Source organism: Periophthalmus magnuspinnatus, chromosome 1 (genome assembly GCF_009829125.3).
Source record: "Periophthalmus magnuspinnatus isolate fPerMag1 chromosome 1, fPerMag1.2.pri, whole genome shotgun sequence".
Classification (NCBI taxonomy): domain Eukaryota; kingdom Metazoa; phylum Chordata; class Actinopteri; order Gobiiformes; family Gobiidae; genus Periophthalmus; species Periophthalmus magnuspinnatus.
The window spans coordinates 17,242,694-17,262,446 of record NC_047126.1 but is presented as its reverse complement, the minus strand read 5'-3'; the positions used below and the strand labels follow the sequence as shown (position 1 = coordinate 17,262,446).

The 19,753-nt window shown below is 38.5% G+C and overlaps 1 protein-coding gene across 1 annotated transcript in view; it reads right to left on the bottom strand.

The window, feature by feature from the left end:
• sorcs3a (sortilin related VPS10 domain containing receptor 3a) overlaps positions 1-15,963 on the bottom strand; it is a 327,550-nt gene extending 311,587 nt beyond the window's left edge. The window contains exon 1 of the mRNA XM_033971295.2: positions 15,412-15,963. Within this exon, the coding sequence (XP_033827186.1) occupies positions 15,412-15,963 (552 nt within the window). The remainder of the gene's footprint in view (positions 1-15,411) is intronic.
• Positions 15,964-19,753: the final 3,790 nt, after the last annotated feature.

Below are 19,753 nucleotides of genomic sequence, written 5' to 3'. Positions count from 1 at the left end.
TATTATTATTATTGTTATTGTTATTATTATTTGTTATTATTGTTATTTTATTATTGTTTTATTTTTATTTTATTTTTATTATTATTATTTTATTTATTTATTTTTTGTGCGTGTGTATTAAATAAATGAATGTCACAAATGAGCAAGTTCAAACATTGATCCCTGTATTGGTTTGATAATAATGTATTGAAGTCAAATTTAATACAATTTTCTAGTACAACTATATTGTAGAAGCATAATTAGAAAGAGTATTATGGTGTAATAGTCAGGAAGTGGGTGTTACCATGCTAGTTGTTGCTTTACCGCCACAGCAAAACTTGGCACTGGTCTCTAAAAGTTGTGAAATGTGTTTTTAACTCATCATGGTGAGTAATTAGGATGCTCAGATTGCAAAAGGTAAAGGAGGAATAGCTTTGGACAACTACAAACCAGTTAAAATGAGCGAGTTCTGTTTTTTCATGTTTTTTAAGACAATACAAACCAGGAATGAGCTTTCATTTCTCAGCCTAATTAATTTTTTACCATATTTTATACAAATCCAACTCCAGTACGAACTCTCCTGCCAAATTCCCTTTTACACAGAAAACACAAAGAGGGACGAGTGGTTTAATAATTCATTTGTATCCATGAGCGCTCACATTTTCTTTTATAACAGGAACCTACTTCATATTAGTGCTACCTGCCAAAGACTCTAAACAACACTTCATGAAAATTTGAAGGCTCTCAGAGTGGGGCCCGGAGAAATAAAAGACAATTATGTGTTTGATGGAAGCCTAATATGTGGACCGTGTTTTATAGGGAAGTTGGCACGGCCCTTGAGGGCGGAAAATGACTTATGGCCAGTGGAGTATGATTTATTTAAAGGGCACTATTCAGGCTCAGTACCACACCATATTAACAGACAGACAAAAGTTCAGGCAAGTGGATAATGGCTACTGTTGAACCAAGGGCAGATATCTACTCTAAAAAGTGCAATGTAAATATAGGGATACAGTTCTTGTCTTTTTTTGCCATAAAAATAGACAGCCACTTCCAACTGTGCAGTCATTTCTGTCCAGATGCTGTACTGTTACATAATAAAAAGCTTCACACTACTTGCAGAGTGGTGTGTTAGCGTGTATGTCTATTATTAGTTATTAATCTTGATTTTGATTGCTTCCTATTGCTCTTTTCCTAAACCTCATGTTGCAACACTGGAATATCCCCATTGTAGGACAAATGACGTTTTTTCTATCTTATCTTAAATGCATCCCATACCAGAGTCTCTACATGTTTATACCACAAGCAGTTTACAATATTTACTATATTATTTGAGAAGAATTAATGGATTTGTAAATAAATAATGTGATTATACAGCAATTGGCACTCTTCCTGACCCACCTTGAACCCACAACTTTGCTATTGCTATGTGAGCCAGCTATTTTAAAATCATTTAGGGAGGTCAAACTGGCGGAATATATTGAGCACATTGCATAAATTGCCTAGACAAAATATTATGGTAAGTGCAGTATCTTGTAAATGTCCATGTGTTTTGGGGCTAGAAAAAAAAGCACTTGAAAGTATGAGCACTGATAATATTGCGTCATGTTGTTGTTCAGTGGTGGAACGTAGCAAAGTGAAAGTAGTAAGGTGCTGTTTAGGTATCGTTACTTTACTTTAAGTGGATATACTTTTACTTCACTACATTTGAGAGCAAGTATCGGTACTTTCTACTCCACTACATTTTGAACAGGACTGAAAAGTATTTATAGTAAGTATTTTTATTATAGTTTGGGACCTAGTCAAACGTCTGAAGGGTTTATATGTTCTTAGTTTGAGCAAAAAAAAAAAAAAAAAAAATAGGTAGGGAAAAAAAAATAAGTAGGAAAAAAAAATTCTGTTCAACAAAATCTTTATCAAAATCAGTACATTTAAAGCATTATCAGACCTCAAAATCGTGCAAAATACTTTTACTTTTTACTCTTTATGTACTATTTTAAAGGGTTTTACTCGAATAGTGTGATCATTTTACTTAATGGCAAGGTAGTTCAAAGTATCAAGATCCAATAAAGGAAGTTAAAGTAACACACCTGCACCACGGGGAAATTAAAAACACCCAAACAAATGACTTCTGAGTTCTGCAAACACAAAAACCTTCACAAATCATGCACATACATCACTCCATAATCAATACAAGCTGCTCGCACTATGTGTCTGCTAATGGTGGATGTTTGAGGCTCTTATTAACATTAGAGTCCAAATGGAAATAAAAAGCGTACTCAGGTTGTAAAGTTAATGTGGCGTGGACGGGGTTTAGTGCGCTGCCCTCCTCTGGTGAATAAGCGCGTTCATCATTTTCATTAGACACTGTTTTAATTGACTGAGGTCCCGGGGTGTGGCATGCCAACATCAGTCTATATCACTGACACCGAGGATGAGGAGGAGTCATAAACGTAGACACGAGTTCAGCTATTTTAAGAGGACAGCTTCACAAATGTAATCACGTAAATGCAACATGTTCAAGGCCTAAGTTTAGTTTACAGCTTATACCTGATTTCAACTTTTTTTTCTTTTTTTCCTCCAGTGTTTCTCAAAGTAAATCCAAAGTAATTTATCCAACTATTTCAACCCATTTCTCAAAATCACAGACAGAAAGCACAGCCATTATAACTCCATGGGTGACAAACATCTCCAAAAACAAAATTCAGAAATGATGAACCACTTTTTATTGTAACTGTGAAAAATCATTTATCTTCAGTTTCTTTCTTTTTTTTCACTTTCACTTGGCTCTCTTTTCCATGGGTGCCCCTTTTAAAAGACAGTACAAACAAAAAATAGTCTAAATAAGTCCTTGTAAAAAGCATACATTAAGTTAAGGTTAAGGATCTTGCCCAAGGACACAACGACAGCAGTTATCTGTGGGAGCGAGAGCAGGATTTGAACCGCCAACCTTCATATCTGTGGATAAACACACTACCAACTGATCGACTGTCTCCCTAACATGCAACAAAATGGATATTACAGATACTTACATGTTAAGAAGAAGTTTTGATTAACAGAACGGTTAAAATATGACTTTTTCTGTGCCTGTCTACAGCATTTAAACCTGCCAATTTCTATATTCCACTATCTAACAGGCAAAATCATCCAACCGACTAAAGTTCTAGCCAGCTGTATCCTGAAAATATGAAAAACATGAACTGAATCTGGCAACACGGGTACATTCACATGACCTGTAAAAATCCAATGAGCCAATAATTAGATCTGATTATACTTGTGTGTTTATGTGCTCAAAAGAAATCTAATCACCAAAAACACCTGTTCAATGGCTTTTTGGACTCGGAAGACAAATTATAATTAATCTTAAAACACCTTTTTCATTCTTCAACTGGTTCACTTTCAATAATTGTGTGCTTTTGTGCCTTGTCAAAATTTGCGCAGGTGTCAAAAGTGGTGGATCAAGTGCTCAGTTTTGTTACTTAAGTGCACTGGAGCAAAATTAAATACTCAAGTAAAAGTAAGTGCCACATGAAAAAAATCTGTCTTAAATGTAGTGATATTGATTAAAAAAAAGATACATATTTTGGTCAACTGTAGCAATACAAATCAATGTCTTAATTTTTTCGTATGAATGTTGTGTTATTTATTTCAATTTCAACCTGAAACAAACCTCACAGCACTTATTGAGTGTTCCTCCAGTGTTCCTCCGTCCCGTCTCAAAACCAAAGGCAGTAGGGCCTTCTCTGTCATTGCCCCGAAACTTTGGAATGAGCTCCTGATCCACGTAAAGAATGTCACATCTGTTTATCAGTTTAAAACTCTATTAAAGGCCTTGTCTGGCTTTTAACTTGAGCTACCATTTTATATTGTCTTGTTGTTGCAAGTGTCTTGTTGTGTTTTTTTAATATGTCTTTGCACTGTATTATGTTTTTTGTTTTTTTTTTCCTATTTGTGAAGCCCTTTGATACAACTATATAAATAAAGTGACTTGGCTTGGCTTTAGTCAGATAAAATAACCTCTAGAATCATATGAAAAGTATTTTTACAAGGTCCTGGTGTCCACATATGAAGTCATTAAACTGCACTTAGTAATGACAGAAGAGTATAACACATTATAGTTTAGACTCAAGATGGATTTGTTAAAGGCATGTGTCTTTCTGCGCCAGTTTGCAGCACTTCAAATGAGACACATTGTTCCAAGAGGCAAGAATTGTTGTTTCTCATTTCATTTTTACACTCAGGAAAAGTGTTGCTGTGTTCAGACACTTAATAGTTTTTGCACATCAGTATTCAAATGTGACTTTATTGTGTTCTATCAAAATTATTAAAACTTGGAACAAATGTCCTCATGTGTGGACATCATTTTTTCTCATAATGTAAAAAGATAATTCTTTGTTTTTGCACTCATCAGGTCCCAATCAGCTCAAATAACAAAGAGAAATGAATAAAGCCTGACATGCAAGAGCTCAGGTCCTAGGAGGTTAAGTAAAGTACAGATAGTAAAAGAAAAATATAAAATCTGTTAAATGGACAAAAAGTTGTAGGAGTGAAGACATTTTTACTGCTCACGTACAGTACTTTACTACTTTTACTTTGTTACCTTCCACTACTGGTCAACAATCAGAAAGAAATCAGTATACTCACATGAGACGGAACTATTTACATGACATTTCCATAATCCGATTCTCCAGAAAAATTCTTCATTCTTCGATAAAAATCCGATTTTGGGTGTTAGCCAGTAAATGTGTGTCTCTTATGTGTGAGTGGGGACGTGGAGGTTGAAGAACAAAGCTGGAGAGGACACTAACGCACAAACACAAGGCAAAAGCAGCAGAGGAGGGTGACAGCATGCGGTCTATTGGCTCTACGCTCTGATATTATTACCCGCTCATCGCCGTGGCGCTCTCCAAGGCTCTGTAGCGTCAGAGGACATCAGCCTTACAAGGTATGTGCTCGACTCGAGGAAAGGGAACACGGGAAAGGTCACAACGAAGTGTGCCTGCTGGGACGAGAACGGCCCGCGGTCAGACCTCAGTATTCAGAGTAACGGGCCGGGTATAGTTGTTCAAAGCGGTCAGAGGAGGAGGAGAGGAGGCTTCACCCTTTTGAATAAATAATAGATTTTTACACATTCTGTAACTATGATGTCAACCACATAGAAATAGACTTAACGGGATTTTAAATAGTTGTATTGGAGGTGTTTTATGCATACTGCAAGAATACAAACGTAGTATTGTTCTTTTACGGAATCCCTGAGCGGCCAGCAAAAAAAAAAAAAAAAAAAAATTTAATTAAAATTGGCCTTTATATTTTCTTATTTTTTCTCTGCGGTTTGAGTTTATTATTTGAAATTACAAAGACAAGCACTATTCTGTGAGTGGAGTGAAGTGCCATACATTGCTGAAGTAAGTATAGACGATAAACGATAACACTGAGTCCAAATCGTAAAGCAGAATTATCCCCCAAAAAGTATTCTATATGGTGTAATATCGCTAAAAAATATGAGCTGCAGAAAATAAATGAAAGAGTACAACACTTAAATAGTTAATTTGTGTCTATAATGAGTCATAGAAGTTCATAATGCAACACTCTACAGCCCAAATCTCATTGTAGTACAGAAAAATAACCAAATATTTCCCAGTAGTACAAAGAAAAAGTACCACTATAAATGCTATTGTGTTTATCATGACAGGCCTAAGTGAAGGTTTAGCTCAGTTCTAATAAAAAAAAAAACACACAATCTTGTCTTTTCATGAATTTTATTTTCTCTGTGAATACTAAGGGAAAAGTAGAATCAATTACAGTATTACACAATCACACACTTTATACGTTAGAGCAAATGCATCCACCCAAAGTTAAAACATTTATAAAGCACTTTTCATACAAAAAAGTAAGACAAAGTGCAAAAACAAAACAACAACCCTTCCACCCAGCCACTCTACCCCCTACAACTTCTCTACGCCCTACAACCGCTTTACCCCACTGTTCACTGGTGCTGCGTAAAACACTTACATCTCTGTGTGTGTGCGTATGCCCCCAGCAATGTGCGAGTTCCTGCGTGTTTCTTCTTTGTGCCGCATAGTGACATGGCTCTTCTATCTTTGACTGGACTGAAGTTATGTGAAGTCATGGTAGTCAGTGGAGCTCAGCCCTGCCAGGATGTAGTACTCATAGAATTGTTAGGCCCTTTCACAGTCCTCTGTCTGGGGCTGAGCTTTGGTGCAAATCAGTTTACTGTGTCCCAGACAAGACAAGTCATGACCCTGTAGCATAAAATAGTGCCATAACAAGATTGCTAATTGGTTTTGAGATCATATTTACCAGCTTGGAAGACTGCACCCCAACCTATACAGTATGTGTTTGTGTAATTGTTGATTTTCCTCTTGCTATTCACATAGAAAAAAACAATAATAATAATAATTAAATAAATAAAAAATAAATAAATAAATAAAGGCAAGATTGTGGGTTTTTGACCTTTTTTAAATTTATTTACTTTTTTATTAGAGTGAATCCATACACTTCAAAAATGTAAACGTGGGAGATGGGTCGTGAACTCTGACCTTCCATGTTAAAACTCTAAGCTTTTTTAAGTGAGTTAAACCTTGACTCAATTATCTCTGCTTGTCTTTGTAATTTCAAGTAATATACTGGAAAACACTTACGCTCTGGAGCATTAGATTTTCGATTTCTTTCTTTTTCATCATCCCATCCAAAAAAAAAAAAAAGCACTGTTGGTGGTATTTTTTTTCTTCTTTTACCTATAAGCTCAAACCAGAGGGGGAAAAAAATTTGAGTTATCATTCAGTGCATGACAGTCAGTATTTAGCACAGGGACTTTTTCTTTGTATTAGTGGGATATTTTTAGTTTTGTTTTTTTTTGTACTACAATGAGATTTGAGCTGTAAAAATCTTGCATTATGAACTTCTGTGACTCACTATAGACACAAACAAACTACTTCAGTGTTGCGTTCTGTCATATACTTTTTAAAGCTCTTTTTTTTTAACAATATTGCACATTTAGAATACTTTATGGGGGATAATTTTGCTTTATGTTTTGGTTTCAATATTATCGTTTATCGTCTATACTTACTTCAGCAATATATAGCACTTCAAACTGTGTTATCATGACAGGCCTAGCAGCATAAGACTATAATTATACTATTTACTGATTTTAATTCTAAGACAAACTGTTAAAGAAAATGAAAACTGATGTGATATCTCCTATTAGTCCTGTCCTAACCATAGACTGTATATATAAATGGACATAGCTAACCTGCTAGCCGCTGCGTTCCAGATAGGAAGGGTTTCAGATGACATCGCAACCTTCTATTGGCCAAAACTATTAAATACAGATGAGGTGCAGCTTAAATTCATATTTTTTAAGTGCAGATTACTAATAGAAATGATCAGATTCATTTGTGAATTTAACTTTTGGATATTTCATGGTAACATACAGTGTAATTAAAAGGGAAAACTGTCTCTTGCCCCATATCTGAGAGTATGACAATATCACATTCTACAATCTGAAAACCACCAATTCACTTTACATTGAAAAACTGTCACCCCTTTCTCTGTAACTGCTGCAGTGAGCCTCATCATTTTGGTCTTAAAATGTCCGTATTAACCCGCTCTACATGATCCTGGTGTTTTTCACTATTTTGTCCATAAATCAAGATATGAACATTAACAAAAGACAACTCTGGCGCCTTCTTTCCCAGATGTCACTCCCGCTGTCGTTAACAACAAGTCTGATTGACCTCTTGCTCCCTGCTAAACCAGCAGTGCAAGTGGGAAAGGACGTTTCCTTTAACAGCCTGTCTGCAGATTGGCTCTTTGGTTACTGATGATACTGATACTCGATATGACATGATACTCGGGGTCGAAACTCTGCTCTGAATTCCCCCCCTTTAACTGCTAACCTCGATGAGCTTCATTCGACTGGAGCTGAACGCTATGGGTGACGTTACACTCACTTCTTTATCCAGTCTGTGGTCCAAACACTGACCTGAGTACACTGTGACAGCTGCGTTACAACCGCTCACATGGGAAAGGGCATTTAGCAACAGAATGGTTTTTAAATAGCCTTTGAATCTGCGCTGTACAAATGTAATTACGGCTCGTAGAAACACATTGCACCGTCTCCTCTGACATGCCTCTCGTTTCTGCTCTTATGTGTGGAGGATTCTGTGTCCAGGCTTGTGATTAAACTGCTCTGTGAAGTTGTTTCGCACTGGCCTCCATCTGCAGCAGCATCACCATCATACCGCAGACATAATGAGCCCATTAGGTTTGGCTGATGCTGGTTTAGAGCCACTTGTTCCACCACATGGGCTCTCACCAAGCACATGCTCACAACCTCCAAGTGTTTCTCTTTACAAGCCAAGAAAGTGGGATTACAGTAGCAGGAGGCGCAGTGCTTTGCTTTTGATAGTCTTGTAGTAACAAAGGATATTAACCCATCGGACTAAGTAACGTCAGCTTTGCCTTCTGCCCAGTTTGTTTCCATGTAAAGTGCGTTACTAAAGTAAAACTATGAGCCAAATATTGAAAATAAAGAATTCGCCCAATAGCATGCATAAAGGTACACTGTGTAACTTTTCTGGTGGGAGCTTTACCTGCTTGTTTCCATGGCGATAGACCTTATCATTGTTCTATTTATTCAATCACTGACATTTGTTGCAAAAAATACCGTGACAAACATTGCGTGAGTTGATCAGTAACATCTCCGTAGACACAAGCAGGTAGCTGACATTCCACCAGGAAAGTTACGTAATACTTCTTTAATGGGATAGCATTGTCCTCAAGCCTGGCAACCAAAAACATACTGGTCACCCCTCTATCAAAGGCTCCACAAATATACGTGAAACAGAATGAAATATTCTTCAAAAAGTCTGTATTACATGACCAGTGCTGTAGCAGCGTATTCTAATTGGTTAGATTTTCTCAATGGGTTTTTCATTATGTGGTGGCAATTCCGAGGCAAGTGTAAAGTGGGTTTTTATGCATCATCTAAGCGCTTCCCATGACCTTTTGCAGCAGTGATAAAATGCTTTTAAATTCTGCTGACGGAGATAACCATCGCAGGACTAAAGGTAGCAGCAGACTCTGATGGGACTATTCGATTCAAATTCAAATTAGCTGTGAGGGATTGGACCTAAAATCTATTTGTGTTTATTATTATGATGGTGTGTCCTGTCGTGTCCTGTTTGCTGTTCTGTGATAGCTTGATGATTAAGTTTTACGTTTTAAATTTTCAAACTGAAACACAATATCACCCATTGCCTGTATTGTACAAATAACTATCTTTTCTATTTATCTGTAGCATCTCACGTTTATTTCACTTCTTTAGCCACTTATTATAACATTATCTTCTTCCAATTGTTCTTGCATGTCTATGGTGACATTTTTATATAGTGCCTGTCCACCTTCAAGGCACACAAAGCACTTTACATCAAGGAACCACTCACCCATTCACACGTATCTGCGTACACTGGTGTGTCTTGCCCAAGGACACAATGACAGCATTCATCTGTAGACTGCCAGCCTATGGGTCATTGGATCTGACCGCTCCATGATGTTTTTGTTATTAGTGGGATTCGTACCACCAACCTTTGGATCAACGGGTAAATGCTGATATTATCCAACTCTAGATCAAATAAAAGACTACTTCCACAGGTGGTCGTAACTTTGTACTGATTTTGACAAAAAAAAAAATCCCCATGACATAAATGCTTTAGTATTTGATCAACAACATTATTTAAAAATACGGGTTATAATATGTCAAGGGTTTAGTTTAGGCAATTACTATGGTAACTAATTAACTAATATGATAAAGTTAGGATCAGTTTCAAGTCAATGTTATGCCCCCAAAAAGTATGAAACCCAACTTTTAGTAGGGCAGTATATAGAGAGACATCTAACACTCAAAATACATACATTTTAATTGCTATTCTAATAAATATGAAGCAAAATCTACGTATATTCCAAAACCAACTCTCCAGGAAATAGATGAAATAATAAAGTGTCCAGGCATCTATAATCCAAATTTCTGATTACGCTACAATATAATGAATTATTAGCACTGTGCGTGCCGCGCCTTTAAAAGCGCAGCAGCTTCAGCCCAGCGTCTGTTTTTGGCAGGACTTTGGTTCTCAGAGCCTCATTCATGTTTTGTGGCACATGGCTTGCTGCCACAACATCAAACCTCCACAGCGGGAAAACCAGGCAAGAGAGGCAGATTTGTACAGGCTAATTAGAGGAGGTAGAGAAGGAGGAGGTGGGGATGAAGATAAGGGTTTATTATTTATGAATTCATGTAGTTTTTCTCCAGTCCTTCGAAGCAGTGGGCCACCAGGGCAGAGAGACAAACGCTACAACTTTATAATGTGTTGCCTTCAGTAATTTTGCCCCAAGGCTGCGTCCTTGTTGTGAACATGTGGTGCTTTTAAAGACCAGTGGGAACGGGGATTTTCTGAAGAGTGTATTAAAATGAAGTGGCGCCCAGTGAAAGAGAACATAGCGTAATAACGAGCATGTTTCCACTTTTTATTTAATTAAGAAAATAAGCTTCTCACAAGACCTTTAATAATAACATCATAATTATTATCCATACAAATTTATTTCATGCAGATAAACTCTGCTAGGCCATTTCACTGAATCTTTTTATTTATATATAATGTATGTGCAAAGTAACAACATCAGTGTCCTTTCACTAATCATACACAAGGATCATCACAGCTTTGAGCAGATTCAGGGAAGTAATTACCTTCAATTTGATATGAATGATAAAAGTACATATGTACATAAAGCTTTCATTCCTTCATGGCCCATATCAAAGGGGTTTAATTCAAGGGACTGCTCATTCACACATACACATGAACCACCAATCTTCTGGTTAAAGGGGAAACATTTATACCAAATATGCAGTATTCAGTAGTATATTCAGCATGAAACTCCATTGTATTTTGTTTTTGCAGTGACTACTTTTAGTAATACAACACATAATATATAGAAAAAACATGATATACAGACAGTGAGCACCAGTGTGTCTTCAAGCATAACCGAACATGAACAACATTTTTTTTTTCTTCCTATGTGACATTTATGACTTGAAACCCTCTTCCATGTGCCCGCAGGAGTCCGCACGGCCTCCAGGGGGAGTGGGAGTTTAAAGGGCCTCCAGCCTGCTCGTCTGATGACATGCTAGATTGGACTGACTGCCACTACAGGACTCCGTAACATGAAAGATGCCCTAAGACATACCAATACTTACAGATATTTTTTATGTCTAATTACGTTTGACTGCGTCCAATGACAGGAGGGCAACAAAGCTATAATCGTTTACTGTGAAGTGCAAAGCCTATGAAATATAAACGCTTGAAAACGTTCAGCCATGTAAAAAGCGTCACTTGTCATGGGTCCTCCAACAAATGCTTTACTTTAACAAATGTGTGCACTGTGATTATGCTGTTAAGAAGCCTCAAGGTTTCCCACGTAAGGAACGAATCTGTCACAGGAGAGACGCACGGCTAAGGCCTCCATTTTGAATTCGAGCTGTCAGTCACAATGCCATTATGCTCCTGGGTGCCAAGGTGGTGGAAGGTTGCACAGCTCCAAAGATACTCCAGGAAAGAACTTGTCACTTTTCTTCACAAACCCTACATTGAAATTATAGTCATGCATATCACCAATGACACATCTCAACAACCTCAACCTTCAACTACTTTTCATATGAAAGGTCAAGGGTACATCATAATGAAAAAGGGGAAAATTAGCATTGATTTTTTTTCTGTTTCTCGGGGCTCTAAAAACCTTGCAGATGTAGTGGTGAACTATATGTAATTTTGTTAGTGCAGCCAAAAAAGTCACCCCAATTTTGCTGTCTGAAAAAGCAGTTTTAAACCCATGCCCCAAAGTCCTTGCATGTGAACACTGTGTCAGGGGGTTTATGAGAATTGTCAACACAGCCTATGTCCTCCTTTTTTTCCATTCAATTGTCTTTCACTTCTCTGGGACCTGGTCACAGGGACAGCAGCCTAAGCAGTAAACCCAGACTCACCCCAGACACTTCCTCCAGCTCCCCCAAGACATTACGAGGCAGTTTGAAAAAGCAGATGATGCAAAAGTAAAAATGCAACATATCTTCAATCTTAAAATGTTACTTTATGTATTTATTTATTTACAAATGTTAATCCTGGACAAGATGACCTGAAAAAAAAACTAGCTCAAGAGTAGTTCAGTTGGTAGATTGTTCAGCCACTGACCCAAAAGTTGGTTGTTCATTCAGTGCGTACTGCTTCTGTGTTTACCTTCCCAGCCCTCACTGCCTGCAAGCAGTGGTGTGTTAATGTGTGAACAGTTCCTCAATGTAAAAAGCTTTAAATGTCTACTGCAGAAGGATCCACCATTCGTCATATTCAGAAAATGTACAACTATTTATTCATTCAGCCCTAAATCATGACCTGCAAAAGCTCCAGGCATGCAAAGCAAACACACAGAGATAGAAAGGCAGCCAGCAGTGAAAAGGGCAGTAGTTGGACAGGTACTGAGTGCAATGGTCTTGTGTACACGCCTCATAGGACACAGCATTCCCTGGAGACAACACATCGCCAACTTCTCCCCGAAGCTAGTCACGCTGCAGACACAGACCACCAATCTGGACTGAATCAGACAGAGGAAAGGCCCTACTACTACTGCAGGATTTATGGTGCACTGTGAAGCCGGTCAGGCCAACAGAATGCACGCACAGCCAAGATTCTTCTCAAGTGGAGCCAAGAAGCACAGTTGGATGGTTATCAATTAACAGATTTGAATTCTTCATGTTGGGAGTAAGTGTGAATGTGGGCTGCTCCGTCAAATCAAGATGCAAAGAGGAAAAATGAGTTGATTATATATACAGCCGTAGTAGTTACAGCAAGCTGGGAAATGAGTATGAAAGATAGCAGAGGTTTAAGATGTGCCATCTCAGTATCATGAATGAAATAATTAGGAGTCTAATGGTTTGTCATAATTTAGAGTGCAGTACCAACAATCATAGATAAAAGTAACTTCATTGATACTTGTGGACATTTTTTTTTATCTTACCTTGATGATTTGATGAGCCTTCAGTGAAAAAAACAAACTAAATAAACCAAGATAATCATAATTTTCACTTTTTAATGCATTTCAGTATTTTACCTGTTCACTCATTAAAATACTGTTGACTTTCTCAAATAATACAATGTACATACCAACCTGTGTACTGAAAAAGAACAAACAAAACTCTCTGAGCCATTCCTTGCATCTAATTCAATCAAATGATAGTGCTGGAGTTAGATTTGAAATATGCAAAAAACACACATGATTTTAAAGCAGTCATCCTTAGGTTTATTTAATTTTTTTTTCTACCAGCAGATGGCAGATGTGAAACACGTCCCCCCTCCCTTCACCTGGTCTTTGTTCAGGCTCACCTGTGATCTCTTCTTCTGTCCCAGGCTAAAGCTGAGATACCTTCAGACTACAGCAACTTAGATAGCGCTAGCTTTGGTATGTGTGTGTATATATATATATATATATACACACACACACACCACATGCAGTTATGGTATGATAAATATACCACATTGACATCATAGCCTTAAGGGAAAGTGAATAATGACCTTTGTGTTATAACATGTGTGAACCATTATAATGTTGCATTCATGGATTTTAACTTCCCGTTGTACCCAGCATTTTTACTACTTTTTCTCATTGGAAATATATAATATTTAGTCTTAAACTGTTGATCACTATGGCAACAGTCTTAATTTTTCATAATTCTGAAATCCATGGATTAAACTCAGTTGTGTACGCCCAAGATACTTTTGGTAAAATATAAAGGTGTGTGGTGTTCTCGAGTACAAAAATCTTCCATTTTGTGTAATCACAGTCCTCCAAAAACACCTTGTGAGGAAATGATCCAGAGTAATATGGCACATAGCTCATAATGTGTAACACTGGAGTAGACTACCACAGAGTGTGACAGCCAAAGACTGAGGTGTCTGGGAGGACCTGCTCATCCATCGGCCCATTCGTCTTTCTAATGGTCGGCTACTTCTTCTCACTCCACCTTAACCACCAGTGTGAGGGCTCCAGGCTCATTCTCACAATCTCACCACTCCATTCATCAGCACAGCCAGCTCCAGCAGCTCAATGAAGACAAAGTAACACGTCTCCGGAGGATTCTCTTCAAGCAAGACCCCATTTGTCCTGTTTTCTCTCAACAACAAAAACAGCACTTTTAAATAATGGCCTCACTGTACTTTTGGATATTTATTAAAGATTTGGGGCTGAAAGGCAGTGACACATTCCTATAACCTCCTCACCCTCTCTCTCCTTCCCTCTGCACACATGGAGCTAGACAAAGCTTTCCATCCGCCTGAATCTTCACTGCGGGTGAAAAAACAAGTCCATGCAGCGTGAAGACTGAAAATTTGATTTTTTTATTTTATTTTTATTTCCCCGAACAGGATAAACCAAAATCAAGTGCCACAACAACAAATTAAGCCGGTGAATGGACAAAAAGATGAAGGAAGCCACAGGCTGCCTGTTAGAAACAGTTTGTACTGTTTCTCTCTGAGACTCTATGAGTGAGAGGGCAGTGATTTAAGCCTTTTAAGGTTTTTTTTTTAATGCCTTTTAAGGTTTGTTTGTTGTTGGGGGTTTTTAAGAGATCATTTTTAAAAGTTGAGAGGTTCAAATAACAAGGTTCTTGTGGAGTGTTACGGCTGTACGGGAGTATGCCACACAACACCATTAAACACCCCCTTTGGAATGTGGTAGCGCATGAGCTCTCAGCCTAAAATGCCAAGAGCGTAACTCTGACAATGATGTCCCTGATTTTAAAATGCAAGCGTGGCCTCAGTGTCCAGAATATGAATAGCCTCTCTTGTAATGGATTCCAATTCTGACCAGGTGTTTATCTTTTGACCCCCCCAAACCTGACAGAGCATGAAGAATTACCAAGAAGCACCCAGAATCCACACACTTTAAGGAGCGGGCAGTGGCTGGAGGTAGGTAATAATTTATGAGTCGCCCTCTCCCCAATCAATTAATTTGGATGAAAAACTGCCAGCGCATCAGAGGAAAGGATTGATGAATCATGCATAAGCATAATCTACAATTGGTTCAAATAAATCAGATTTATTTTTACCACAGTGCAGCTATAAATAAGAGAAAATCAATCAGTGTAGACAGATAATGTAGAGACGGGAAGAGGGGAGGTCAGCGGTGGGAGTAACGTGCGTAATGGCACAGGGAAAGTTTCCATGGTAAAACGTATTGTGGCGCTTATGGAGCATTGCGCGCCATTGCGCACAAGCACTATCGCACATGTACACATATTCTCCAAACCAGCTTTAAATCAGATAAAAATACCACAAGAAATGCCACGTTGTGTGACGGGACGTTACTCACGCTGCTGTTTTGTCCGGACCAGTAAACGACAGCGTGGTTGTGCGCAGAGTCTCCGGTCAAAGCGAAAGTGCTGCTGGACAGTTTGGGCTCATCTCGGTTATTCCCTTTTCCCTCATCTCTGTTCCATCTTAGGTCGGACCTGCTTTGTTTTTGTCCATCCAAAAACGCGCCACGATCCTCAGGCGCACTAAAATCCAGTCCCCCACTCCACGACAAGTCTGCAAACTCGTTTCTCTTCTTTCTCCGTAAAGCCTTCTGTGGACTTACGTTCATATATTCACTTTTTTCTTTTATTCCATCTACGTTAGGAAACTGTGTTGCGTCTTCTTGGTCTTGAAACTCCACTTGTATTTGTCTCAGCATCCCCGGATCCTCAGTGAACTCGGCAAAGCGCGCATCCAGTCGTAATTCCTCCATGCGAAGTTGAATAGGCGACGGGCAAGACGCACATGTGATCTCTGCCTCAGCACCGCGCGGGCACAGAGCGGAGAAGAGCAGCCACACGCCCAGAGAGAAGCGCACGCCTGGGCACGAGTCAGCCCAAGTCTCCATGGTCAGGAAAAGAGGCAGCTCAGGTCGATGCCAGGGTGAGAACACGGAAGAAAGTGTCGCCTTTTTGCCGTCCGTCAGAAGATTTAGTTGTTCAAAAGCAAAGAACAAGAAAAGAGATCTCCTCAGCGAAACAGTTCACGTCCAAAGGATGTTTGGTCGGGAAAGCCACCAAACTGGAGGAGGAGCTGTGTCTCAGCCAGCTGCCGAATGTGCGCCCGGAAGAGGAGAGTCTGAGAGGGGAGAGAGAGGCAACGCGCACCAAGTAAGAGAGAGAGGAGAGCGCTGTCCGTGGTGCTGAATCTTTTCATGGGAACCGCCATCAACCCATTCGCAATGTTCGAGCGATCCAAAACACCTTGGTATGTCTCAGTTCGTTCCAGAAATCACTAATTGTGTGAATGTCAAATTAATCATACATGCTTGGGGCTTTGGTTGTGTGATTTTTTTTATTATTTTTTTTTTTAAACCTCTATTGATAAAATACTAAAATCACTTTTTTAATGGTGCATATTGACATTTAATTTTAAAACACTCTGATTATTATGCCAAAAAAATGTATAACCAATTTTCCGAGTTAGAGAAAACCCGACTTCCTCTGTTACGCCCTGAAATAAAAACATACAGTACACCGCACAATTATTTATGAAGTATAAATATTGATATGTGAGTCGCAACATTTCACTCATGCCTATGAGCAACCAAGTTTAAACAATGATTTTCATTGAATTCCCCAGAGCAAGTTACAAAAATAGTATTGGTTATAATTCTAACGTGCCAACATCCCACCTTAACAAGTTCTGTAAATACTGCTGGTAGTCCATGTTTAAAAAAAGAAAATGTCTTCCTCTCACTTGAACTTAACGTGAAGTCGATTTTCTCAGCATGAACCTGGTCGCTGTGTGAAAAACAAGCCCCGGTGGTCCCTGGGGTGGGACCGTGCGCACTGACGGATTGGGGGAAATTGGCAGCGAGTTGCACAGGTCCTCGGGGAGAGCGGAGGCAGCGCCCAGAGGCATATGGAGAAGGGGAGGGGTCCACGCACATCAAGGAGCGATCAGATGGAGGGATGCTATGAAAGTATGCAAGAGCGTGGTGAGAGAGACTGAGAAAGAGAGAGACTGAGGTAAAGATGTATGGGGGGACAAGGAGAAAGTAGGAGAGAAGATAGATAGATAGATAGATAGATAGATAGATAGATAGATAGATAGATAGATAGATAGATAGATAGATAGATAGATAGATAGATAGATATAATACTTTATTGTCAGAGATATGAAATTTGTCTTGCACATAAAAACAGTGGCTCCATTGCTACACATTAACATCACAACACATGCGACACAGACGCTATACAAACATTAATTCAAGTGACATACATTTACTCACTTTCTAGCACTTTGATAGCTATGGATTAAGCTCTTTGTTTATTTTAAGGATTGACTGATAAACAAAAGAATGCTTCATCCTAACCTTATTAAATCGTGGAACACTGAACCGAAAAGCCCAAAAAGGGAGAAAGGGAGAAAGAAACAGAAAGAGGGAAGAAATAGATAACGAAAATAGTGAAAGAAAGAGAAACAGAGAGAAAAGCAGACAGAAAAGCTGGTAAATGATCATATTTTTACATAGTGCTTTTCCACCTTTAATGCACTCAAGGAGCCACTCATCCATTCACACACACATTCATACAGCAGTTTACACAGACACCGAGGGCGAGGTGGGTTACATGTCTTACCCAAGGACACAGTGACAGTAGTGATCTGTGGGAGCTGGAATGAAACCACCAACCTGTGTTTTGTATGGTTAGGGAATCTGGCCGCTCAACCACTGATGTTTATGTCAAGAGCGGAAATCGAACCACCAACCTTCTGATCAGTGCACAAACACTACCAACTGAGCTACTGTCGCCCTCAAGATAAGATATACAGAGAAAGACAAAAAGAGAGAAAGCATAAGAGAGAAAAAGAGAGGCAGAGATGCTGGGAGTGGGTGTTTGAGTATGTACCCAAACAGTTATTCATTAGGAATCAGGCTTGTTGTGTCCTTGTCTATCATTTTTACTGCCCACAAATTGCCCATCAGGGAACACTCAAGGGACAAGCTATGAATATTAATTAATGATCTCATCTAAAAAGAGTTTTCAGATAAAATATGATGTGAAGAAAAAAAAAAATCACAAAAATGTGGTTCATTCAAACTATTTATGTTTTGTATGTACATTATAAGAGGACTGTGGATCAGTTTTATGAATTAGAAGTATTTGTTGCATCTGTTACATCAATACTGAGGAATAAACATACAGTATAAGTGATGATCATATTCGATCATCTACAATGTAATGCGATTCCCAAATGCTTTGCTTTACTTTTGGCACCGCGCTGCATCAGGGACAATTACTCTTCTGTTGACCTGCTCCTGACCTGATGGAGGCACTGTGCTCAGATGGCTTTGGCCCAGCCACAGAGTCAAAGACAAAATTGTCCGAAGTCACTGGCAATACATCATTTCAGCAACCAACCAGACCAATGCTTTTTCAACACTACGCTTTGAGGCTAATTCTTAAAGAGTACATGACAGGTTAAACTACTCATTTCACTAAAACATAACACTATTATATCTGAGATTAAATGCCAAGATTTAAACTGTCAGAGAAAACAAAAACAAAACATGGTTGCACGCAAATGGTCCATGCATTTTGGATGTAAGTTTTGATGTTGATGACAGATTGAGCTATACTGGATTAGGACTCACCTCTACTTCCTGTATATTGTACTTTTCCTCTCAATGTTTACAGTTTACTGTCCGAGTAGGAAAATTTGTCCTCTGCATTTGGCCCATCCTTCAAAGCAGCTAGGGCATCTCCTCAGGAGCAGTGGGGGCTACGGTACAGCACCCGGGTCCCACTTCTGTCCAGAGAGTGTCACTTAACTGATGTGGAACTATTTACCACAGATACTACCCACCAAACCAAGTAAAAAATTGAAGAAAATAAATACAAACGTAAAAAAAAAACAAAAAACATATGCACTTTAAATCAGGCCAAGACATTGGAACATATAGGAATGGTGAGACTAAAATATTTTTTATTGATTTTTAATGAGATTTTAATGAAACAAAATGTTTTATTTATTACATATAACACTGCCATTTATCAGTCTCCTTTTCCAGCTAATGGAGTGGAAATTATTATCATCTGATGGACCCATTTATATATATGTTACAGTGGACGAAATGTATAAGGAGACAATAGAGATTTCTTTAAATGGTGGCCTGCTGTGTATAAAGCTAAAGACATGTGACCTCTTGACCTCCCCACAGAAGCACACTTGAAAAGATTGCTTAGTAGTCACAAAAGTACTAAATTATATAACACAACATTACTTTATTATACGCAGACTGAATTTCAATATCTTCTGCTGCTCCTAAGTGGTGTTTAATAGCTAAGAATGAGTCATTGTCAGAAGTCATAATGATGGAATATATATAAAAGAAGTGTCAGTTATTATGTCCTTAAGATGGCGTCTCTGTAAAATGTTTGAAGTTAATTTTATCTCAGTGGCTGGTTATTCAAGTCAAAACCCTTTGACATATCCTAATCTCAAGAAAGTGCCCCTTTGAAGACTAAAATATCTTGTCAGATTTCACACGTCAGGAGAAATGGAAATCTAGAGGGAGAGGAGAAAAGACAGCAGTTTGAGGTGTCAGAATAATCCAAACACTTGAAATTCACCTTTTTTCATCTATTAAAACAAAACAAAACATGTCTTGAGCACTTGATAATTCTTAGCAA